The 26763-nt window shown below is 38.6% G+C and overlaps 1 protein-coding gene across 1 annotated transcript; it reads left to right on the forward strand.

Moving 5' to 3' along the window:
* The first annotated feature begins 1092 nt into the window (after positions 1–1092).
* LOC117372899 (hyaluronidase-4) lies at positions 1093–25257 on the forward strand. The gene is made up of 4 exons (XM_033968778.2): positions 1093–1361; positions 19525–20504; positions 21840–21929; positions 22721–25257. The coding sequence occupies exons 2-4, from the start codon at positions 19551–19553 to the stop codon at positions 23219–23221; spliced, it is 1545 nt and encodes a 514-aa protein (XP_033824669.1). The 5' UTR covers positions 1093–1361; positions 19525–19550; the 3' UTR covers positions 23222–25257.
* The last annotated feature ends 1506 nt before the right edge of the window (positions 25258–26763 follow it).

The following is a 26763-nucleotide window of genomic DNA, read 5'->3' on the forward strand; positions in this document are numbered from 1 at the left end:
CCATGAACCTGGGACTTCTTGCTGTGATGAACTAAGTCCCGCCTCTTCACAGTGTCATTTCACTGTAGGAACCAACATATTTTTTCTTTTATGTGTTTTTATTTTTGAAAACATTTTTGAATCATGCATAAATGACCTGCAAAATGTATTTGAAAAGTTCCATGCAAGTACAAAACAGAGGGTGGAGATAAGGAGATAAGGGCATGTGAAAACAAACATCTTCTAATCACTCAAGCCTTGAAACTAATGATGTTAATAATAATGTTGTGACCTCATCAAAAACATACCTGGAGTTGTGTTTTGTTCCATCCACACATGTTTGAATAATCCTGGATTATTAGTCTGTCTACATCTGCAAAGATCAATATGCTCTATTCCACCTTGTGATGTCACGAAGAGGTAATTTACAAGTTAACAGCTACCAGTTACCTTTTATGTAGTAAAGATTGGAAATTCCATCGCTGAAATGATCCAAATGATTCTAGTGAAGGTGTATGGAGTTAAAAAATATTGTGGAGCACTTCCTGTATTACCACATGACATCACAAGGTGGATGTTTGTTTTTCATCTGAGCGAATAACTCAGCCTAAATCTGTAGGGTCTGTGTGTTAAACATGTGTGAATGAAACTCCAGCAACAACATTATAACAGCAATCAGATAACAGTGTAATATGGGCTCTTTAAAAGCACATGACTCTATATTTTTGATATTATATCCCCTTTAAGTATTTTTTCTTTAGTTATATAAAGATGCAATGTGTTCGATAAAACAGCTAGTGCTAATCAATGTGCAAAGAGAAACTGACCTAATTAAACAAAAGTATAGCAGGTTAGATTAGAAAAAGTCCACTTGGTCGTGCCCTGTAGTTAACAAGCATGTTTACATCTCACTCCTTCTCAATGACAGCGGATCGGCTCAGAGCAGCTTTAACCCTGCCCTCAACTCTCTCTCTCTCCTTCCTTCTCGCTCTGATTCTCTTTCTCTCCTCCCTCTGCCCTCCTCTCTCTCTACTCCACTCTAATCTCCCCCTCTGTGCAATTATCCTTGCTGTAGTTGTAGCCGACTTATTCTCTCTCTCTCTAATCTGCGTTGTGGTTCTCTTGCCCTCTCTCCCAATCTCTCTCTCTCACACTCTGTCGCTCTCTCTGCTCTAATCTTTGTTGTGGCTCAGACTCTCTCCTCCCTCTCTCCCTCCCTACTGTACTATATAAGCAGCTCTAAGACTGTGTTTCTCCCTGACAGGACCAAAGCATGTGCTAGCCGAACATTACTACAAACTCCACCATGACCTCCGCGTTGACCCCGTACACCTTTCAACTTTCACCCGGATGCCCTCCTATCGGGCCGTACGCATCTACAGGTATGTTTTGAACGATCTCCTAGTAAAAATGTACACTTTGAAGGCTGCACGCTAGTGTTTGTTTTGAGTGAAGGAGGGGGTGGCAGACAGTTTTGACATGTCAGGAATGTGGCTAACCCTTAAAATATCCTCAATGGACTAAATAGGAAGTACGGTATTGTAGAAAGAGGGCTGGTTTCCTTCATTGTGATAAGAGATGTCAAAAATTTCACCAGGAAAAAAAAGTTAGTTACTCAGTTGGATTTAATCATGTTTTTTTTGTTTAATTTCCTTGCAATATCATCAAAGGTGTTTTAAAATTCAACTGTGTAACTTTTCAACAAGTTTTTTTTATGTCATTATGGATGTTTTATGAGTTTTATGGCTCACAAAAATATTGGAGGCAAGTACGTGACCACCCCAGGGTAAGGTCAGGTCTGAGGAAACTGCACTTTGCACTTTAAATTGTGGATTTCACAAGTCAACTGTTCAGCTGTTTGTTAAATGAACATTGCTGTGTCTTCAGTTCAATGTAAAAGCGGACTCATGCAAAATATTATTGTTTTTCATTTGATTTGTTATCTTATTGGAATGGGACGAGACTGGGTCCACGAGAATGAGACAAGACAAGATTTTCACATAGTATAAACAAAACTGCATGCCTCAGTTCACAATTTTGATCAAATTTATGTTTTTGCTGTCACTGTAGAGCTGGCTTTTTGAACTGCAAAATATAACTCACCAGTGCATAGTAATTCATCCAAGCAAAATGTAAACATATGGAAAGACCTTGTCCCATCCCACGATCCTTTCAATATCACCAATCTTTTAAAACTGATGCAACCGGACACAAAACCTTACCAAAAAGTAGGTACGTTCACCATCCACATCTTTGACTTGGTTTAGCAGATGTGGCAGTAAAAACGCAGGGAGGTCATGTGTTGTGCAGGAGAGATTGGGATGCCTATAAAAGCCTTATGTCTGTTGTTTATTGGGTAGGATGGTGCTCTGATGGTATCCGCCCACTCAGACAGTCTGGGATGGGGGATCAGAGCACAACATGTGGACAATTAGCTGGGGGATTTTGAGCTTTTAATCTGTGTATAGTGAAAGTAGACAAGGTAAAGAGGCATGAGAAGTTGAATAAGTTTGGCTTTTTGGTCCATAAAGCTGCACTTTTTAACTTTTTCTGGTTATAAAGTGTGAGATAGATACATTTAATGCCATACTACAGAACATTCCAGGCAAAGCTATATAAAAAAATAGAGAAGTTACCTGACAGGCTACTTTTGTGGCATAGGGCGGGCTTGCAACATTAGTCTAGACTGTGATGTAACAATTTCACACAGAGGGCAGGGGCCTATATAATAAAATGGAAGAGGTGAGGTTTTGGAGAGAAATATCTGAACCAAAAATTCACAAATATTGAACAAATTTGTGGATCCATTAGAGACTGGATCCCCAAACTTGCCATATTAATTTCAAAGCCCAACTGACAACGATCACACCTGTGTTTCTGAATATTTCCACCACTTTTTGAAGCCATGGTGCTAAAAAAAAAGTCTTGGTTTGTTTGCGCATACAGATAAGATGTCGAACTTTGTGTCACTTTTTGTTTCATGTGAACAAAAGCGGCGTTTAGATGGTTAAAAGACAAATTCCGGCATAGAATTCTGACCTGGCCTGCTGCTCAATTTTATACTCTGGGAAGTTTATTATGTTACGACGACATGTGAACCCAACTTATTGAAAAATGGGTCAAATGCAAACACTTCCATGAAAACAATGTAATATTATCTTTTAGTTTAGTTTCACAGTTCTGTCCAAAACTAACTTCACATTGTTTTTGTACTGTTGATGTAATCCACCTTGGGCTTCTTTATGATGGTGTAAAGTTCCCTATAAATAAAGTTTGACTGAATATGTGAGCTGTTCCTGTATCTCTTCCCATGAATCATGCTCTTGTTTTGGGCTTGTTATGGCCAATGCGGTTCTACACAATCACCATGTTTTTTGTAGTGCTTAAAGATTCAGCTGACTTCAAAGCAGTGTAATTGCTGTACATTGCTATGAGAGCCTAAACTATAACTTTGATCCTGATAGTTTTCTTACCGAGCTTGCTGGCTGGGAAAGGATTGATCATAGATTTTTACTAGGACCATACAAAAGGCTTGCTTGGGATTCAGAATACACACTTCTTCAGTACTTTACGAACGTGTGAATCTGATCACTGCTGAATCTCACCGTTTTCAAATGGGTGTGATTGACAGGTGGATTAGCCAATAGGGGACAGGCATGGTCCGTTCGTATTGAAAAAATAAAGGAAAGGAATATCACAGGGGACTGGAAAACATCACGTATTTCTACAGAATCTATGAGCAAAGCATTAAACTCTGTTAATCTGAGGTGAGATCAATTTGATTTTATTTGTAAATGATAGGTCACCAGTAACCTCCTTTGTTTTATGCGTCACAAAAAAAACAAAAAACAGATCTGATTGGACGATCACGTTTGACTGAGCTTGAGAAATGGGGTCCAAAAGTTATTCCTCACTTTCCTAATGCATTCCTAACATCCTAATTATTCACCACAATGAGTTTCAGTGCTTTTCACAACTTATACAGATCTGATTTCAATTTGCTAGCCATGGAAATGTGAACGACAGATTTGCTAATAGCATACTTCCTGATTCTCGTAGAAAGTTTTACAATTGGATGCACACGCTGCTCATGTCTACCTTAAGAGCAGCTTATACAATATATCTGTACTAGGGTAAAACTAATTTTTGTTTACTTTAAAGAAGAGGTTTTGATGCAAAGTACGGTAATTTAAAGGTGAAGACAACCATTAATTAAGTCTTTCCATATGCATTATTAAGGTTGTGTAGTGTTACCAACAATTGGAGACTAAACACTTATTCATACTCACATCAAAATTATGACTCCACGCAGAACTAAACCTGGACTACATTTAGACTAAACCAGGTCAAATGTGAACACACTTCTTGACTTCAATAGTTGCTTTTCCAATAGTTTAATAATAATCATTGAAACATATGCTGCATTGCAAAAATCTATAATCATCATAATACCCAACTACTACTACTAATCCTTGTGAATAAGCATATTTCCATTACCTTTTCTCTTTCTAGCTTTTGTCCTCATCCCCCCATATGTTTTCCTCATCTGACAGCTCTTCATCCAGCCATACCCCAGCACCAGTCCCCTTCACCCGTGCCTGGAGGTTGGCTTTGGCTGAGTCCTATGGAAATGTGTGGTTCTCTTTGGGGTTTTGGTGCTGTGGTACGTACTACATGTGTAATAGTGGGCTGTGACCACATTGAGTTACAGCGTAAAAAAAACACAGCTCATGGAGTGTTTCATGGAGGGCTCAAACGCAATGTCATGATTAGATGAGATGGGAAAAACAAGGAATAGGAAATGTTTTGTGGGTTAATTATCCATTTGCAGTCAAAAACATGGAGGAATTTTGTATCCAATCTCTGTTACTCAATAAATGTTTTGTATTATGGTGTATTGAAGTGATATTTTTTGTTCAGCTCAGAGTTGACACCTTTTGTTGTTCTTGTAAGTGTGCTGTTGTTAATGTAGCTGCTTTTGTATGTGACACTTGGTTATTACAGTTACAGTAAATCGGGGAACTGGCTCTGCTGAGTGGAGACTGCTGTTGTTTTGCTCTGGTTTTGGTGTGGGTTACAGCCTACAGTCGCATTTGTGTTCAGAAAATAAACAACCAGAAGAAATTTGAAGCGTTTCCTTACACCAGAACACTACAATATTTCACGTTATTGTACACAACAATTCTCCTCAACACCAGAGTTAAAAACATCTAAAAGAAACAGACCACATCTACCAAGAACATGCATAATTCTCCAATTAACGTAGTCCTGACCAAGCCTGACTCAAGATTTGGAGATGGGTCCTGACTAATTGCCCCAGCTTTTTTTGAAGGATGGGTCAAATATAGTACATTTCAGTTTCTGTGTCAAATTTCAAACCATTATGTAAAATACCAAATTCAAATGTAGATTAATTTTCCACATTCCAAATTTATGAACACAAGAAGGGACGAGTCTTCCTACCTAAAATGATTGGAGAAAAATTACTCAAAGTTGACCTTTAAGAGCAATTAACCACATTATAGTTTACTTTTGTAATTTAGCCACTCAATGTTGTAGTATATGTCTTCTTTAATGTGAGAACTAAGTGCCCCTGTGTTATATAACTGTTCACTGCTCAGAATGTACCTCAGACCCCCAAAATTGTTTGCATATTTTGCTACTCAACACGATAGGACCGCATGTATGTGTTTTCAAAGAAACACATACATGTGTTTCTTTGAATGATAATTATAAATCCAGCTCCAGCTCTTGTCAAAAGTGTTTTAGCTCAGAAAAGAGAATGCACCTTATTGTACATTATTTAAAGGATTCAACCAGATATCCAGGTTTACAATGCACAGTTCTCTATATGTACATAGTATTGAGTATTTAATATTGTGAAATCATTCTTGGCTTGGCACAATCGTCCTGGACTGGTGGAGCTGGCAGCAGTCTGTGTACCGGGTTTTGTAAGGAGCGGGGGCAGCGGTGAGATGTCCCGTTCTGGAATGCTGGCCCAGACAAAGATCTTGTACAAGTTCTCCTTCAGCAGCACATTTTTGACTCAAGTTTTTCCTACCAGACTGTTTTGTTATTTCCATTAGTCGTGGGAGACATTTATAGTGTTCCAGTTAATTTAGGTCCATCACATGGCCTCTGTTGTGTGAGTCTGGTCTGTGTGTCTAGACTACAAACAAAGACAATTTTATTTAAAGAGGGAGTATTATAGTTCTATGAGGTATTAACTGCTAACATATAACATTATTTAGGCCATTGTGTTACCTCTTATTGTTTTGAAAATGCTATATTTGCCAAAAACAACGTGTTAACATGAGAACTTCAACGCAACTTGTCTCTTACATGTGTAAAAAACAGTTATGAATTAACTTTATAATCAATAACACATTTTTATATTTGTTAAAAAAAATTAAATAAATACATTTAATAAACAAAAAAACAAAACAATGTCTTCACTCAGATCAGACTGGATTTATTAATATAGTATGTTTTATTAACTCTCAATATGCCATCCAGTGCATATAAGCTGTTATCAGCAACCCAAATTTGATGTGATGAAAAAAAAAAAAAAAAACTGGCCCAGTGCTTATTTCTTGTTATCAGAGTCACTGTAAGGATCAGTTTTCGGCCCCAAGCTAAACATCACAGGGGCCCTCCAAAAAGACAAAAAAGAAATGCCTTACAGGTAATTACTGTACACATTTAAAACAACAAAATAAGTTAATTCTGCATTCTAAAACCATAGGTGAGGTTAGTAAGTAGTAAAAATCACCATTACAATGTGGCAAAAAGAGGAAACTGTTACTGTTTGGAAAGTCAACTGTTCATAAAACTTATTTATACTGGGAGCCAATATAGACTGTCCATGGGTTTCAGCTTCCTGGTCTATGTGACATTTTGAAAACTGTTTCCCATTGAAAAGGTAGAATATTTAGTTTTAAATGACAGTGCTTCTCATGTTTTATCATTCTGTAACGCATGGATAGGTCTGTCTTCTTTCTGCCCCCCATCCCCCAGTAGACAGGATAACCCAAGCACTTACCTGCCTTGCCTAATAGCTATCAACATCCGTGCCAAGTTTTTTTTTTCCTGCCCCTTTTAATAAAACAGGTCCCCCTAGTTTCCGCATACCATGTGACTTTGATGTTTTGGTTCTTTCTAGGAATGGCTTTGTTCCAGTCCTACATGCTGGGACATGAAGTATATCCTGTTTCACTTCACTTACATTGGACTTGAATGCATTATGTAACACTGGGAGTGCTGGTACTGGTCTTTGCACATCATATAGAACAGATGGTGTATTTAAAAGCAATGAGTATTTTGGCAGACACCTCAGCCACCATCAGGGAGTCTGTTCCACTCCCAAACCCTTCACCTCCGTCTTCCTCTCCCAATGTTTTTGTGGTTTTATATTTACTCCCAAAAAGTCTTAAAAATATGTGATTTTAAGGCAAATCTGTTGGAAATTGTTGTGATTGGAGCCAACTACAAAATGACTTCCTTCAGGGAATACAGATAAAAGGTATCTTATCAGAATAACAACATTCCTGTATTGCTCTTCATCCTGTCATTACTGGTTTCCTTTTGCCTGTCTAGCCAGACCCTTCTACATTATCTATGGATGCAGAAGCATCTGGATTGAGACCATAAAGAGCGCCAAACAACTGTCCTAACATGGGACGATCCAACCACAGTAGAAGCTGTCGTACGTGACATCTTCTCTTGAAAATTGTCGTATCATTCAGAACATGTATAACTTCTTTTACCTCAGATACAGATTAGTACTTTGAAATAGTACTTGAAATCTATGCTGTTTCCCAGTTTTGTGTTTTTTTTTTTTCCTTTTTCACTTGTAAGTTGCCATGTTTGTTTAGATAAGAACAAATCATGCCTTTCTCTGATTGGTCAGTCCACCTGTTAATCACACAAATCTGAAATTAAGAGGACTGGATATAGTTCCAAGCCTAAATGTATTTGTTAAGTATTGTCAAAGTGTGTAGTTTTGGCCGGCCATGCATGGCAATAAAAATAATGCTCAAGGTTTAGAATTTTATATTGTATTGCACAAAGACACATGCAACATTTAACATTTTTGCTTCTCATCATCAAGCACCTAAATCCAATCTTAGCTTAAACACATTTTAGTTTAAAGTACCATGGTTTACAAGATTTAAAACTTCCAATTAAAAGTCCATGCAGCACATTGTAAAAGCAGCTATTTGCGGAAAAAAGAGACTGAATGATAGGCTATTACCTTTAGACAGGTATTTTGTTGAACGAGAACCAGAAGAAAATCACTCCCAGGGACCAACAATTTTAAAGTCGTTGGATGAGAACCACATGTCTGTCAAGGTTCAACATCAGAATGAAGTCACTGAATCAAAATCGGCTGCAGGCTCTTTAATTTCAATATATTCATGAAGATCTAGACATGAAATCATAATTAAGGAGATATCGTCGTCCCCTCTACTCCAGAACCCCGACCATATCTCATGTTCTGTCATTTTCAGTAATTTCTCAGAGTGATTTGGTCTAATTGAGCCTGGTTTTCCACTGGAGACACTTCTTTTGTTGCTATGGATTTGTTAAGCTTGAATGTGGAGTGAACCAGTCAGACATCAACAAATCTGATCTTAAATGGTACCAGACAAACCAAGACTCCAGTCGCAGAAATAACTCAATTTATACTGCAACTGCAATTCAAGATTGTTTTTTGTTATCTGACTTAATTATTGAGTGAGTTTATGAGTATTGTATTTATTTATTTATTGTATTTATGAGTACTTCACAAGTATTGTGAAGTATCCAAATCAAAACACAACTTAGTCTTGTCTTGTGCCAGTGTGTGGGAGAAAATATAGTTTAACCAGAGCTGATTACAACTTGTTCTCTAACAAATCACGTGATTTAACGCATCGGTACCAGCAACAACTAGCATGCTAACAGTGTACATCCTGTTTCATGGAGGATAAAACATTTATATAATTACATGCAACCACCCTTAGAGCTGCTTAATAACATATCAGTATTGTTTTTTTACTCAATAACACATCAGTACTGTTTTTTAACTTAATAAAATATCAGTACTGTTTGTTTTTGGGGTTTTTTACAGGTACGGCCCAAGTCATCAAAAGTAAATGACTTTGAGTACTCTCTTTTCAAAGTAACTGATGATGAACATCACTGGAACAGAGACAGAAATTCATCAACATTTTGAATAATACTAAAATTAGTGGACAGAAGTAAAAGTCAAAATGATAACCAATCCTCACATCAGACACATGTATCTCTGTGTTTGTGGTTCTACTTTAGCCAGACAGCATTACCTCACATCACATAGGCCTATACATTTAGAGTAATTCTGCTGCTTGAATGCCTTTGAAAACAGATCTATGGGCTGCAGTTAAATTGTTTCTAAAAGCCATAAGAGAAAAACTGGCAGCAGTGCAAAAACTGATCCCTTTCCCAAACCAACATACTAAACACATAATGGAGTATTTGAACGTGCCAGAGTAGTAAATGTAATCTCAACATAAACATTCAAGAAGTTATAGCACAGTTACCAAGCAATCATGTGGAAAAGCCTTGTGTTTGGATATATAATGGAGTATAGAGTTGATATTGTTGAGTAAGAAAAGAGGCAAGTTGCACTGCAATGGAGGTCTGAAAGGTCAAGCGATCAATTCATTTTGAAGTTGTTTTGGATTCTGCATGGTATCACATTATTTTAAAGTGAAATGTAAGCTATTGAAGTTTATTTTATCTTAAACAAATATTATGCAAAATGTACTTTTTTGAGCATTTAACCATGTTGTTGTCGCTTCATCAAAAACATACCTGGAGTTGTATTTTGATTTTGTTACGCTTGTTTGATTAATCCACTCATCTAAAGTCGTCTCTAAGCATTCAGAAATGTTCAGTTTGTATTTTGCCCAAATTGGTGAGTCACCGGTAATGCTCCGGACTTCTCATACAGTTTTTAAGTCCATAAACCATCCCTGGACTCGTTCTGTGGTCAAAGTGTGTTCACATTACGTGCACAGCTCTTTTAGCATAGTGTTTACATTGCCTAAGGGCTTCATTTGTTTATTTTTTCATTGTGTAGTTTATAAAGTGTGTTTTCTATAAACATTATTTTAACTTAGAAATTTTGAAATACTAATCTGAAAGGACCAAATCCATGTTAAAGCCACTAGAATCCACAATATGTCTTCTATAAAATTTGCCACAATCACCAAAGGACATACTCAGATGCCTAGAATAACTGGTGCGCTTGTGAATGGCCATAGAATTCATTCCCACCCAATAATGTGGTGTTTAAAGATGAGGTTGAGCCAGACTTGCTGGTTTTGCTGATATATGGAGTAACAGCAGTAAACAGCACTCATGGCTCATTATCTTAAATGGCTTAATGCTGACACTCTGTCTTAACATTTGGTAAACTCGACAAGCATCTATTGTCCAAGCCCAATAGTGACTTTTAAATACTGACCTGTAGTGTATGTGTTTAAAGAAATAATCATTAATAATACAGCAAGTGCTTTGGCATGACAGTGGGGCGACAGTGGCTCAGTGGTTAGAGTGTTGGTCCCCCAACCTGAAGGTCGGAGGATTGAGTCCTGCTCCGACCAAGTTCTGTTGTTGTGTCCTCACCCACATTGCCTAGTATGAAAGTGGTGTGTGTGTGAATGATAGGTGGTGGTCAGAGGGGCTGATGGTGCAGATTGGCTTGCAGCCTTGCTTCTGTCAGTCTCCCCAGGGCAGCTGTGGCTACAATAGTAGCTTACCATCACCAAGTGTTGAAATGAATGAATAATGACTATAGTGTAGCGCTTTGACAAGCCTGTAAAGTGCATTACAAGCGTAAGGCATTATTATTCTATCCTATTCAAATCTAAGGCACAGCTTGCCAAATCTGAGATCAGGTTTGTTGATTTCAGTGATGCTATAAAAATAGAGGAGATTATGGGAGGAAAACCTTTTGACACATGAGCCACATGGGGTTCTAAAATTTGACAGAGGGGCCGGGCCTGGATGTGTATAATATATATTTATATATAGCCCACAACCTCCCACGTAACTAATGTAAAATTGGAATTGTATATTGCTATGGCAACTGTCACCATTCTCCTTCTCTTCAAACCAATGGATTGTTGCCATGACAATGACATTCCATCCTTTATGACGTCACGCCTCGCTTGGTGACATCACACCCTTCAGATTTAGTGAGAGCATAGTCAGAGCACTGGACACAAACAACCAGACTCGTCGAACAGAGAGACAATTTCACAGAAACTCTTGCATAAAAGTAGATTTGCGGTTCAGTTAACACTACAAAATGGAAACTGAAATACCTAAGGAGGATTACAAGTCAGACTTGACACTTTTGCATGATCTTGCTGTATTGCATGATCTGCATGTCCAGTTTGAGGTGGAAGAAGAGGGCCAAACACCTACAAAAATATTCCACGCAGAAGTACGAGCGGGGAACTTTGTTGGCTTTGGCAATGGACCCACAAAACAAAAGGCTAAAACAAATGCAGCCAAGAAAGTGGTGGAGGACCTGAAGAAGCTTCCAGTGCCAGAGAAGGCGACTCCGTACTGGCGTAAACCCCACATGGATCTGGAGGACCCTGTGGAACGTCCATACTATTTCTATAATAGAAATCCAATCTGCGCCCTCTCAGAAATACTGGATGTGAGGAAGCAAAGATCTCCTGAGTACAGGGTGGTCTCGTTTGTACAACATGACCGCTACAGCACCACCTTCTGTGTGGAGGTAAGAGTTGGAAACATGTCCTGCCAGGGAATGGCCTCCTCCAAAAAGGCAGCCAAGACCAGGGCAGCACACAAAATGCTGGAGATGATGGGGTATAAGGAGCTCATGGAGATGCACAACCCAAGGCTGCATCCTCACCAGGAGCAGATGTTCCAGCAGCACGTTGTCCGACAGCAGGAATTATACAAGCTGGAACGCATGCAAGCATTTAAAGCTATGAAAGAAAGGCTTATGGCTACAAACCCACCTAAGGACACCAGTGTTTCAGAGGACTCACCAGAGGAGACATGTCCTGCGCACCACCCACCTCCTCAGGAGATGATCAAACCAGTGACCCAATCTGAGGAAGAGCTCCAGTCTGCACCAGTGGACCTACAACAGCCTGATGTGGTTACTGAAGAAGTCACATCTGGTGTTCCTCAAGAAGAAGCGTCTGAAACTCTGCCGGAGGACACATGCACAGAAGCCAGAGATGACAAGCTCCACCTGCTGTCTCCAGATGTCCTCCCTATGTTGATGGCAATGGGTGTGATTCGGAATGACAACAACACAGTCCAGTGGTGTGAGCCACAAGCTCCTTCAGGTACTGAAGAGATGGTCTCTGAAGCTGCCCCAGTCCATTTATCTGAGGTTAGTGAGGGCACCACACCTGAGGTACAGGAAGATGTATCAACATCAGAGCACCAGGACATGGTACCAGACACGCTCCAGGATATGGAACCTGACACCCTCCAGGAAGGCTCATTGGAAACTATTTCACAGGAAGTTACCACTGTCAATCAAAATGTTTCTTTGGATGACATACAACAACAACACGTACCTGATGTCACCCAGGGCACTGCACCCCTTACCGATGCAAACCACGAGCCCCAGGAGAAGGTCCATCCGGCATCAGTGAACCTACAGGTTCTGCCTGTGGAAGTCCTGTCGCAGTTGGCCTTCATTGGAGTTACAAGAGAAAACCATGGCATCATAGAGTGGTGTGAACCAACCCCAACCACCACTCACCAAGGGGAGTCTGAAGATGTCTGCAGCCTGAGTCCGACTCTGCCTGAAGAACACCAGAGCAGCACTTCACCAGCACCAAGTGCCACGGAACATGAGCCAGCAGAACACACCCCGCACCAACCGACAGACGAAATGTCCACTGTCCAACAAACCATATCAGAGACAAGCAACCCGCCTGCGGCCCCCTGTGGACATCAAGTGACGTACAGCCTTACAGAGGCTTGTGTCAAAAAAATGTTTGAAATGGCAAGAATCCCCAATCATGACACCAGTATAATGGCTGAGGAGTTACATAGAAAGATCCAGGAGCATCTCATTGTCGATGAAGATGCTGATATCAGCTGTGAGGCCTTACAAAAAATTGGCAAAAGAGCAGCCAAACGTCTCAAAGTGGAGTATGGGTCCTCTAGCGCCCTCCTGGGGGCTGCTTGTGCATCAGATGCTGCAGCTTTTGAAACAGCTGTAGTGACCCATCTCAATAACGAGCTGAGAGCGTTCACCACCCGCCCCAAGTCTGCCCTGTCACGCTTCTTCTCTAGACTGAGGAGGGCGTTTCAGTAGGCCCATAAATTGATAAGAAAATGCATTTTGAACCATTTCAATAGAAAGAACGTTTCTTTTGAAATATGTTAGAATGCATGATCCATGTCTGATCCATAGCAAAAGATGAAGTTAAAATCTGTCAACTGGACAAATCGTTGTACAAGTCGAGTCTTGAGTTCTGAACTGAAGAAGCGGCTTGGATGAGCAGTGAAACATCTTCACTCCTGCAGCGATTTGTCTAGTTGACAGATTTTAACTTTGTCCTTTGCTATAAAATGCATTAACTTGTTCCAAAAATAAACAATGCATAGCAAATATGTTTACTCTTGTGTATATTTCTTTATCTTAAAAGTATTTAACACTAACTTTGGAGTGCAGTTAGCATGTTTATTGTTGTTAGCAGTGGTGTAATGCCCAAACTACTTAAGATGTGTTAAGAAAGTTAGGAATACTGACATGTAAGACTATTTCACTAAACATAGTTGACATCATTATATTTATATATTTATATTTATTTTTTCTAGTTTTTTAAATTTTAATTTTGGTGAATTTTATTATTGTACTTCCTGGTTGGATATGGGCCGCAGATATGACGGGACTCCATACTAAATTAGCTTTGTCTTGTCAAAAAGTTTGTTTTGGTTTTTTTTTAGACCTAGCACATGAATAGGAAAACACTGTTTAAAAGTTGGTTGCCATGGTCGCAATAGAATGTAAGTCCCACCCCCGGACGAAATGTGGGTCTTTTAGGGAGTCCCCAGATATGAGACATTATATACATATATACACACACACACACACATATATATACATATATATATATTTACACACACAAGACCTTTTGGTAAACAAAAGGCCACTTTTTGCACAGGCCACAATGGGTTCTAAAATTTGACAGAGGGGCCGGTTATATATATATATATATATATATATATATATATATATATATATATATATATATATATATATATATATATATATATATATATATATATATATATATATATATATATTACATTAGACATTTGGCCTGTAACATGTAGCAAAGCATGAATATGTAAGTAAGGTTCACTGTACAAATTGTTTTCCAAGTGCATTCATTAAATTAATGAGTCATTTATTAGCAGAAAAACTTGCATTCAGTTTTATCAAGTGCCAAATGATGAATAACTTGTTGAAAAGGTAAACTGAACAAGGTTTACCCCATTTTAATATAATCTGGTCACATTCGGTGGGCCGGATTAAGAAGCCCAAAGGGCCATGTGTGGCCCCCGGGCTGTAGTTTGCCCATGTCTGATTTAGGAGAAAATCAAACTTCCCTCACCTCAGATGACAGCAGTCATTATTTCAAGCATCAAGTGTATTTGTGTTTACTTCAATAGTCTATCATGTTATTTGACCTACTTTCAATAAGATGTACTGTTTGAAATGAAAGTAACTTTTCTTGCCAAGTACCACCTCAGATATTATTTGGCTTTCCACCAGATCAAAAAGTTATAAGCTTGAGAAATATAGAACTGGCATAAATATTCCCATACTATGATGCTACTGCAATATTAAGCAAGGTTTTCTACATTATGTGTCAAACATGGCGGAATGTGGAGTGTGTCCATCATGTGTCTATCTGTCCCAAGTCATCTCAACACAGTGGGCTCCTTTTTGGGGCCCTTGTGTGTAACTTTTGAAGTTTATAAAATTTTATAAAATTATTTTCAGTGCTTCATGCACTGCAACAGCTGTCTACGTTTGGCAGTGAGGATGACAGAACTAGAGAACCTCATCTCTTTACTGACTCAAACCCAGAGTCTTGTGAGTAACTCCTTGACATAGAGTGTCAAGGAGACATAAATCCAGGAGACATAAGTCCATGTCCATCACCATGATAAATGATGATTAGATGTGACTATAGCTGTTCCTGGTGTAAATTCTGCTCTCGCTGGTGTGGGATGCAGTCAGCCAACCTCTGCCTGTGCCATGGGGTTGTCATGGTGCAGGTAAACCAAAGAGTCCAACTTCTACTCCCTCACACAACTGGTCCCTCGTTACAAATAGTAACAAAAGGGAAAGTGCTCACATCATCATGCAAGTCCCAGTCAGAGCTTTCAAATATATTTAACATTCTTCACCTGAATGAGTTTCCATGAAGTTATAAGAAGTTACCACCGTCTTAGATCCAAAACTGTAGTAATTTGAATGTCCATAAGGACATTACAAAATGTGGAAAAGAGGGCAAAAAGTCCCTGGCACAATATGTGATTAATTATCAATCAGCTTTACCTCAGATGGTAAGGGAACGCCACCCTTCACTGAATAAGCCCTGCCCCCAGCTCCTCATCGGTCAGTCTATGGAACACTGTGTAGTTATCCAACCGGCTGAAACTGAGTGCATCCTCACATTACACTACAACAAACTAAGGTGTTGGAAAGTGACTTCATATTGTTTATAGACACAGTGCTAAAATCTGGAAAACAATGCTTAATGTCTGGTCCAGTTCCATCTCCCAGTTTTGGTGACATGGAGTTTAGTCAGATCTACCAACTTCACATTTGGCTGAAGGGTTATTTCAGTGCTCTAGGAATTCCTTTAGTTGATCATTTTTGTGGATTCTGGGAGAGGAATAATCTATTTGTCCGTGGTGATATTCATTTAAATAGGGTCGCAATAGATTCTACACCTAATACTGAGCAACTCCGTACACATAGGATAAACAGCGTCTTACGTGACTCTAACAAAACCAGCGCCCACCGGCTCAAATTCTTCATTAAAATACATTAATGTGCAGATTTCATGTAGAATATCTTGTAAACATGAAAGAATTTATCGGAGGTTGTGTAACTTGGTTGATATCAATATTACTAACAAACCTAATTCCCAGGCATCAAATTGATCCTGTTCAGGCTGAAATGGGCCTAGTATCCCTTAAGAGTTAGGCCTTTTTGATATACAAAACTTCAAGACTAGGAATTATACATATGAATGTATGTACTATGACATATTAACTAGATTACATAATGTTAATTAATGTCTGGGCAACTCAAACAAATCCAGATATACAGTTGAAACCAGAAGTTTACATACCCTACACAATAAGACATGCTTTTTTATTTCACATCTGGCATGAAATCAGACTAAACTTTTCCTGTTTTAGGTCAATTAGAATTACTAAAATAATTTCTATTTGCCAAATCCCAGAATAATGTTTACACAGTTTTTCAATGTTTTCTTCAAAGTCAGAAGTTTACATACAGTAAGATTACTATGCCAATTTGGGAAAACCCAGATAGTGATGTCATGTCTTTGGAAGCTTCTGATACTTTTATTGACCACATCTGAGTTCATTAGAGACACACCTTGTGGATGTATTTGAAGGCAACCTGAAACACGCTCCTTCTTTGTGTAACATCTTCAGGAAATGCAATGAGTCACACACAACTAATTTCTACTCCGACAAGACCTGACACTAGAAATTTAAATAAGGGCACAATTATTGACATAATCTGAACAAGGCCCATAATTATAAGGCAAATGTTGTTTTCCCACTGGATTTTAGCGTCTGCTGTCCAATTGGGTGTATTCAAATTACTAAAGTTACATTCATACACTAAAGACACATTCAGAATAACAGTTTAAATTCAAAATTATTATTTTATTATAGAAACAGACTTCAGCCTCGACTTTGAAACCTTTAGATACACTCTTTCACTCAGCTCTTCGTTTCATAAAAGGTGATGAATGAAAAGCCCATCAGTGAATGCTCGATGAAACAGTAGGTTGGCCACTGCCGTCTATCAGAAAAGAACAACACTGTATAAAATATATTCATAAGAGACTACGTGATAGACTGCCTGTGTATCTTGTTTGTTGAACTGACATGTGAACTTTGACAAGATGATCTCATGATTATCTACATCCAAAAACTGACCACACTAGAACTGAAATGGGAATAAACATTTATACTCACACCTGCACCTGTTTGTAATGTTTTAAATGGACGTGCAGTTATTAATTGTGTTTGTTTTTGTTTGTATTGTTCTGTAATTTAACAGGGCGCTCATGAAAAAGAGAACCTGGTACTCTTATTAGGCTCTCCCTGTATAAATAAAGATAAATGAAAACCCAAACTCTATTAGGCTTAAATAAGAGCTAGGGCTAGGGAATGTTTACAATGAGAATAAGACAAAAAAATATTTAAAGATTTGTCTGTAAATTAAACAAATACGTTAACTGTAGAGGCCTCGCGTACCACCTGAGGCGCTACATGTACCACAGTTTGAGAATCACTACTCTAGACGATAAGGCAGGGACCCAAACTACACATCTTTGTAGTGTAGAAAAACGTGTTGTGTTGGCTGACCAGGCTAATGTCCCTAGGCCTCTCTGAATGTAGTAGATGTATGAGGCAGGTCCCAGACAGTTCCACAGTGGAGCCTGTCATTATGAGGTCTACAATGTGGACACAAAGTCACGTCTCACCGAAAGACTGCTGCTGAAACACTTCCTCATGACCTCTGACCTCCCTTTGAGTCTAAAACCAAAATGTACAAACCAATCTTAACCCCAAACCAATAACCATACGTTAAAACCACACTGGCAGAATAATGGTCTAATTTGTTATTTTAAGTTTACAAAAACAATAGTTGTAGTAGCTGTAGTTTTTTCCCTCAAATTATACATTTTATACACATCAATGTAATGTTTAGAGGTCCTATATTATTAAAACAGGTAACCCTTTATTATTAGTCTGTCTACATCTCTAAAGCTCAAAATGCTCAGTTCCACTTTGTGATGTCATGAAACAGCAGTTTTTGAGTTGACTGCTACCTTTTCCCTTTTTTAAAATAGAGATTGGAAATTCCAGGATTGAAATGATCCAAATGATTCAAGTGAACACAGTGGAGCACTTCCTGTATAGCCAAGATGGAACAGAGTGTTTTCAGTTTGAGAGAAGAACTCAGTCTAAATATGCAGGGTTTATGTCATGTGTGAATGAAACAAATCACAACTCCAGGTATGTTTTTGATGAGATCACAACATTATAACATAGACCAGAAAACAGCATAATATGTAGGCTATATATATATCTACAATCATCTCACTGTCTCACTGCATATTGACAGACTCATAAAAATAATTCTATGCAGCTGTGTCATCTATGTTTTGGATTTTACATGTTACAAAATGCTGAGATAAGCAAGACCGGTTGTAAAAGTGCATGATAATTTTAAGTAAACAGTATAACAGCAGGGTGGATCACCTCTTATATCTCAACGTGACCAACATATCATTAGGTTCTTCCCTCCCGAGATTATGTATTATTAGGTAAACCATTCCTAATCCAGAGCTCCATACATTCACCACACTGTGTTCTCAAGGAATTGTGTAGCTAAAAGAGTCTGTCAGTGACCATGTTGTTGCATATTTAGAAACTTTTCCACTGAGTAAAACTGCCTGGTGTTGTCTGGGAAGTTCCTGAGGTATAACTGACTTCATACAAGTGACCCACATTTTGCAACGGATTGTATGCATAATATTTTACAATGTGTGTGTGTTTTTTTGAACCAAATTCCTTAGTGTGAACAACTGGGACAGTACTTGATAAAATCACTACATACTGCTTAGATAATAATTAGCAGTTTCAATACACTTCTTCCCATCCACTCCTATTTGTTAACCTCCATTATGCTCTGAGTGAGAGACAGGTGGATTTAACCAATCACAGTAATCATTTTCAGAAGTCGCAAATGCTTTAAAGGGGCTGTATATATATTTTTTTTATTCACGCAATAATGTAGAATTTGTTTTGTCCCAGAACATATATATTGTAAAAGCAGCTCTTACGATTAAAATGAGGGCTGTGTTGTCTGCATCTAATTATTAAATGCATTTAATCAACGGTGAATCAGGAAGCGACGCACAAAGAAACATAAACAACTACTTTACATTTGCATGTTTGTCGGCATGTTTGACTGTAATGGCAAAACTCTGCTCAGTACTCTAAATTAAATGAATGAAACAAGCTTATAAACTGAATAACTAGAATGCAACAAACAAAACCAGGAATAAATGTGGGTCGCTGCAAACAGTAGGCCTACTAGATATGTTAAAAGTGTTGAATACAATGATAGAACCAAAATCATGATTTGACCTCTAAGAAAATCTTGAAGCTAATTTTGTTGGCATGTACCTTACTAATCCTACTCTGCTTCTTCTCCAGGATGATTGACAGTCGCTGATCCCAGGATGCCTGTGGTGCCAGTGGGCGGGACTTCCTCCTCCCACATCGTCCCCGTGTCTCTCACCTGCTCATGGCTCCTGCTGCTCTTCCATGCCGCGTTCGGACAGAAACCGGCCAAGCTGCCTCTGATTGGTCGAAAACCATTCATCGCCGCTTGGAACGCCCCCCTGGACATGTGCACCATTAAATACAACATCACTGCCAACTTTGAGAAACTCTTTCACATTCACGGTAGCCCACGCGCTGACTGGACAGGCCAAAATGTTACAATATTTTACGCTAACAGACTGGGATACTACCCGTACTACACACCACAGGGGGATCCGGTGCACGGTGGACTTCCCCAGAACTGCAGTCTAGAACTACATTTGTTTAAAGCGTTCCAAGACATCAACCATTTTATCCCAGCAGAAGATTTTCGAGGTCTTGCGGTTATAGACTGGGAATTTTGGCGACCGCAATGGAATAGGAACTGGCACAAAAAAGACATTTACCGCAAAAAATCGAAAGAGTTGACTAGTAAGGCATATTTTAATGTAACTGCGGCGCAAATCGAGGAGTTAGCAAGACGCAGATTTGAAAAGAGCGCTAAAGCTTTCATGCAACGGACTATTCAATTGGGTACTCGCCTACGCCCCAATGGACTATGGGGTTTCTACCTCTACCCTGACTGTCATAATTATAACCTCCATGAGGAGAACTACACAGGCTTCTGCCCCCTTCTGGAGAGGATGAGAAATGACGAGTTGCTATGGCTTTGGAACAGTAGTACGGCATTGTTTCCGTCAGTGGCCATAAGGAAAAGCCACACCAATAGTATCAGTAACTTGCACTTTTCACAGCACAGGATCCGGGAGGCGACAAGGGTAGCTTCACTGACCTCAAAGGAGTACGACCTGCCCACTTATGTGTATCTGAGGATGGGGTACAGGGATGAGGCACTGGCTTTCCTCACTAATGTAAGAATGTGCAAAAAGATAGATTCATGCATATTTGGTCAAATGTTAAAACTTGGGAACATTTCTCTGGTAAAAATGGTTAAGGCTGGCCTATTTGGTGCTATTCATTCAAAAGAGCACTGGTGAAACTGCAATCTACCTTAAAGGGTCAATATGATGCTGTTTTCTGATCTATGTGATAATGTTGTTTCCTCATCACAAACATATATGGATTTGTACACACTTAACTCACAAACCCTGCAGATTTAGGATGAGTTCTTCCCTTAAACTGAAGACACTCTGTTCAACCTTGTGATGTCATGTGGTAATACAGAAAGTGCTTCATTGTGTTTTAAATCCCATACACCTTCATTAGAAATCATTTGGATAATTTCAGCCCTGGAACTGCCCATCTCTACTGAAAAAAGGTAACTGCTAACTTGAAAACTACCACTTCATGACATCATAAGGTGGTACAGAGCATTTTGAGCTTTGGAAATGTAGAGAGACTAATTATAAAGGGTTATTCAAACATGTAAAATGAACCAAAACACAACTCCAGGTATGCGTTTGATCAGGTAACATTCTAACATAGCTTAAAGCGCACAAGAGTCAGTTTTGCATAATATGTGTTTACGTGCACACCAAAATCTGATCATTGTCTGATTTCTGGAGTTATCAGAGTATTGAAATATCATGTAAACAGTTGATGGATGTGAGTTATCTGATTTCATTCTGACTGTTCACACCTGTGCAGGTTTTGACAAGGAAAAACATGAAAAAGGGCAAAGTAATGTGCCAAAGACAAAAATTAAACATTCTAACTATTTTAAAATTAACTGTACTTCCTCCAAATACAAGAGTTACTCTAAAAATCGACCGGTTAACTGATACATGTCACCAGGTGTTTTGATGATCAGATTTCTCTTGGACATGTAAACACACACCGACCATCAGATCTACATATTGGGTTATCTGATTATTCTAATTCTAATTGTTGAGTTCTTTCTAACCAAGATCAATGAAAGATAATGTTGTAGGGGGTAATCATCAACAAGTGGTTTATCTATGTATTAATTTGTCTTTGTTCATTACTGACATCTAGTGATATAGACGTTGTGGTTCAATTTACAAGCACTGTCATGTATATAACACAGTACAGAGTTACAGATATTTTCTCTAATCCACCACTAGAAGGAAACAACTCCATCCACACTTGACAGGGTTCTGTTTTATTGTATTTCTATTCTGGTGAGGACATCAGCCAGAGGTCACCATAACTGAGACATCACGCCCACAAAAACAGGATTCTATGTGGTTGCTCTTGTGACATAAATCTGTGTGTGTTTTGTGCAGAAAGACCTGATCCACACCATTGGGGAGAGTGCAGCCCTGGGGGCAGCCGGCTTTGTCATCTGGGGAGACTTGAACCTGACCTCGTCCAGGGTGAGTTTACAAGCTGTACTGTCATCACTCTTCATCATTTAGTGTGATATTGTTATACAGACCACAATGTCTGCATGCTAACGAGACATAATTCATTCTTGCAGACAGTGTGGATGTCAGACCCAACAAGAATGCAGTTGTGGTTTTGCAATTACAATGCACAATTCAACAAGGAATTCTATACAAATGTATCACAATGAGGACAGTGTTTATGGGTCTTCTAACTGCATGACAGTAAATAGTTTAACCGTTTATTTCCTAGCGCATATAAGTAAGTGCATATTTACATATTTGTCAAAGCAACCCACAGAAGTCTTTGACAACTGCTTTGAAACAGTAGCTGAAACACAATCGCGCTTTTTGCAAATTTTAAAGAAAAGGTATTTTCCATTGATTTTCTAGTAGTCCACAAGGAGGACACATATTATGCAAAAGTTATAGCTATTAAGCATGTTACAAAATTGTTCCCTCATCAAAAACATATCTGGAGTCAGACTTACTTCATTATTCCTGTTTTAATGGTCATCTTGTTTCAATTTTACCCAGATTGTTACATCACAGGTAGAAATTCAGAGATATACTGTACTCAACAGCTTCAGTCCATACACACACTTCTTTTCATGGTTCATTCCCACTGGGTGAACACAACTTAAAATAATGTGTGTATTCTAAACTTAGGCATTATTATAAGTTTTAAAACACGGGAAGGTACTCAAAAGTATGTTTAAATGTAACATGTTTCCTCTGCGATTTTTTGGAGTGTACTGAACCCCCCCATCTTGTCTCCCCAGCACAACTGCACCAAAGTCAAGCACTTCCTGAGCCATCGTCTGGGCCAGTACATCACCAACGTCACACGGGCCGCCGAGCTCTGCAGTGACTCCCTGTGCCAAAGCAACGGTCGATGTGTCCGTAAGAATCCCCGAGCCCGTCATTACTTGCACCTCAGCCCCCTTACGCACCGCATCACTCCGTCTGGAGAGGGGGACTTCACTGTCACCGGCTGGCCCTCTACACATGACCTCCAGCTGTTCCGGGACAGGTTCAAATGCCACTGCTATGAGGGCCACGAGGGGGAGAGCTGCGATAGCATCAACATAGTGAAGGAGGAGGATGATAAGGGACGAAGGGAGGAAGAGGAGGAGCAGGAGAGGAAGAGGACGGAGTGGGAGGATGAGCAAGGCGAGCGCTATGAGGGGAGAGAGAGTGCAGCGAGGGCCAGTATTAGCAGTGCTAGGCTAACGGCAGTGATGCTAGTGTTGTATGTATTTGCGTTGAGGGCACATTTATGATTTATATTGTTTTTTCACACCAAATTAAAATGTATTTGAATGTGTTATTGACTTAAAGGGGGAAATCCTTCCTTTCTGCTGAGTTATATGTTGTTATGGTTTCCAGATACACAAATAAGATTAAATCAACGATACGATTATCTCTGCTAACCAAAAAATAAATGTCTTGGTTCTCAAACTTTTCACACCAAATAGTTGGCCTTGAAAATATCACCAAATCCAAACCAGGTCTAAAAGAGGACTGTTCAAGGTCTAGAATTAATACTTTGCAATGTCATTTACATTCCCGGGGGGGATGACGCTAACTTCATACATGCAGTATCCTCCAGTGCAAAGTATCAATAGGTGTAAACTACTAGACAAGGGTAGAACCCCCAAAAATGTATCTTAAACTGACTATAAAGTCAGCATATATTTGAACTTTAGGTGTATACGCGTACCACCTAAAGAAGTACGCAGTTTGAGAGCCATTGATCGAGGCTACAGAGATGGAACCAAACCTTTGTTGTGAGGAGGGAAGGCTAATCACTCTGCCACTGTGAATACAAAAATGTTTAAATTTTGCAGTCCAAAAAAAACATATAAGACGTCAATGTCAACAAACATTTTTGAATACTCTGATGTGGAAACTATGTGTATGCAACATAACACATTGAGTTATAGGGATTTTATGGGATTGTTGCTGCCCCTAATGGTCTATAGCATTACACAAATTCAGGTGGTCACAACAAAGCAATCATTAAAGGTGCAATATGTAACTTTTTCGTGGAGGGTCCACCACCTGCTTGTCTCCATGAAAATGATATTGCTTGGCCTGTGATGTTGCACAATATGGCATTAAGCTTATCCATCTTGCATTTATTTCATTACAGGTGTTTAAATTGCTAAAGCATACCTTGAAAATGAATGCATTCTTACTGTGAGCTGGCTCGCCTCTCCATTGATCTATTTTATTACTATGGGCTATTAACTGCTAACGCATACGATATTTAGATCATCATGTTACCTTTGTGTAGTTCTCTAGCTCTTCCCTTAAGATGGATCTAACCAGAACTGAAGGACATAACTTGGATGAGCAGCGAAACGTCTTCACTCCTGTTACTTTTTGGATCATACCTGGATGATGAAGGATTACACAGACATGGCAGAAAGCTAAAAAAAAACAAAAAACATTTTGCAAAATACTCCCTCTTTAATGCCGTACTGTGGAACATTTCAGGCAAAGGACATCTCCATGGAGACAACAGTCCTTCAACAGAAATCCTTCACCAGAAAAGATACACAGTGCATCTTTAAATATTAGTAAATTTAGAAATAAGTATCATATTTTTGTACTGTGTTTTCTACATTGGATGAGCCTGAATGCCTCTGTTTATTTTATATACATATAAATATAATGTACTAGTCTCTTTTCAACATGACAGCTACCTTCTGAACTTAGGTGCTTTATCAAATTGTGTTTTTTAATAGTTTTCTTTTATAATAAAGAGTTATATATAATGGCTAGAACCAAAAATGCGCAGCTCCAATCATCTCATGTACTGTAGGTTTGACAAACACTGAATACGACCTGCAAATCCAAGTCTACATAAGTTTGGGACACTGCATAAAGCGTACTTAAAAACAAATTATTATGGATTTGTTTAAATATGTTTTGTATTTTTGTTTTATAAAGCCCTTTCCAGTTTAAGAAAGTGTAACTAAAAATACTGAAAATTAAATAAGCAAAAAGTGCCAGTAACAATATGATTTAGATTTAGATTTAGAATTTGAGTGTCCCAACTTTCTACAATGGGTTTGTAAAGGGTGGCACATATTTAGACCGGTCTTCAAGTATCTTCTGTGCAAAAATGATTTAAGTATACCAAAAGTCTTAAAGCATCAAATATTGGTCAAAATAAAATAAAAATAAAAAATTAAATCAATTTGTTCATCTCAGAGACACTGCACTTATTGTGGTTGAATCATGAAGATTGTAAACCAAATATGCAACAAAAATGTAGCACATACATGAATGTAATGCACTGCAAATAAACACTTTTGAACTATGCAATTGTGAGTTTGTTTTGTGTGAGCAGAAGAGGAGATTGTAATTTTTAAGAGCATATGACGAATGAATTTCAGTGGTCCCTCGTTTATCATGGGAGTTACATTCTAAAAATAATCTGCAATAGGCGAAATCTGCAGTAGTAGTAGTCAGCTTAATTTTTTACAATTAATATATATGTTTTAAGGCCGTAAAACCACTCACCACACACTTTATACACTTTTCTCAGACATACATTAACATTTTCAAGGTGGCCAAGGTGAAGCCACGCGTTTCTGACCTGGTCTCTCAAAGGCAACAGCAGAAGTCACACTGCAGTAAATCTCTCCAAGTGGCGCCTCTCCAAGTGGCGGAGCAGTTTTGAAGGCTTCATTGCCTCATTACAGAGTTGGTCGCCGAATATTATGCAGAGAGGGCTTGGTCTGTGGAAATCACCTGTCACGATAAATCCATAGTTCAAGTAGAACTCCTGGTATTGTCTGTTAAAAGCTTTCTTTTTCTTGGAAGTTGGCTCTTTTTCTGTCTCTTCACTGGGCCTTGTCCCCTTCGAAAAGAAACTTTCCAAAGACGTCTGTTTTTTACTCATTTTGCTAATTTGTGGGTTAAGTTCAAGCGCTCAAGTGACGGAAATGTAACTGAGAGAATCCGGTAATTTTTCAAAATAAAAGATTTTTCAAAATAAACGATTGTTCGGACTCAGATAATAAATAGAAAGAAATAATTAGAAATAATTAATTATTTCTTGGACGGCCGGTGGCCCGGTACCAATTGATCCACGGCCCGGTGGTTGGGGACCACTGGCCTAGACGACCCAAAATGTGTTGTCCACATATGAGGACGCCAGGGCTCAGGAGGTTAAGTGTTTCTTGGAAGAAAAAAAAAAAAAAACATAGACGCAGCATTTTAATTTAGTCTTATATGAAAGTACACTTTTAGAAGTTCCTCGTTTTAATGTGTTTGTTGCTCTGAAGACAAAATACTGAATAGTAATCTGAAACAACAGCATTAGTGTCTGATAATCACTCAAAGCATTACTTTAATTGTGGATATGCTCCCTGCACAATCATATAACAAAATATATACAATACTGTGAGGAATGAGAATTATGATTTGTATTTTGTTTAGGTGAGACACCGTTTCTCTTCATCATTTAAAAATAAAAAATAAAAATAAGATGATTTAAATTACTTTTAAATACTGTTTTATGCATTTTGTATTTGCATTCATTTTATTAGTATTTATCTTTAGGCAATATACTACTTTGTATAGACTAGTAGACAAATATTTTCAAACTTTTTAAACTGCAAATCAAAAAATTACCAGATGCTAGTAGCAGAGTATCAAAAACTGCTACATTCACAATTATTGGTTATGGTTACAGAATCATGGAAATGTGCCATTACTGCTGGAAATGATCTTGCCCTCACTTGCCTAAAGTCCAGATTTATTTTTGTCATGTTCACTACCAGTCAAAAAAAAACCCAAAAAAACCCAA

This window comes from Periophthalmus magnuspinnatus, chromosome 6 (assembly GCF_009829125.3).
Source record: "Periophthalmus magnuspinnatus isolate fPerMag1 chromosome 6, fPerMag1.2.pri, whole genome shotgun sequence".
In the NCBI taxonomy this organism is placed as follows: Eukaryota; Metazoa; Chordata; class Actinopteri; order Gobiiformes; family Gobiidae; genus Periophthalmus; species Periophthalmus magnuspinnatus.

Excerpts from the sequence above, each read along its gene's own strand:
- LOC117372899 (XM_033968778.2), top strand. The coding sequence starts at position 19,551 with ATGCCTGTGGTGCCAGTGGGCGGGACTTCCTCCTCCCACATCGTCCCC. Across the intron at positions 20,505-21,839 it reads CACTGGCTTTCCTCACTAAT|AAAGACCTGATCCACACCAT; the intron begins GTAAGAATGTGC and ends TGTTTTGTGCAG. Across the intron at positions 21,930-22,720 it reads TGAACCTGACCTCGTCCAGG|CACAACTGCACCAAAGTCAA; the intron begins GTGAGTTTACAA and ends TTGTCTCCCCAG.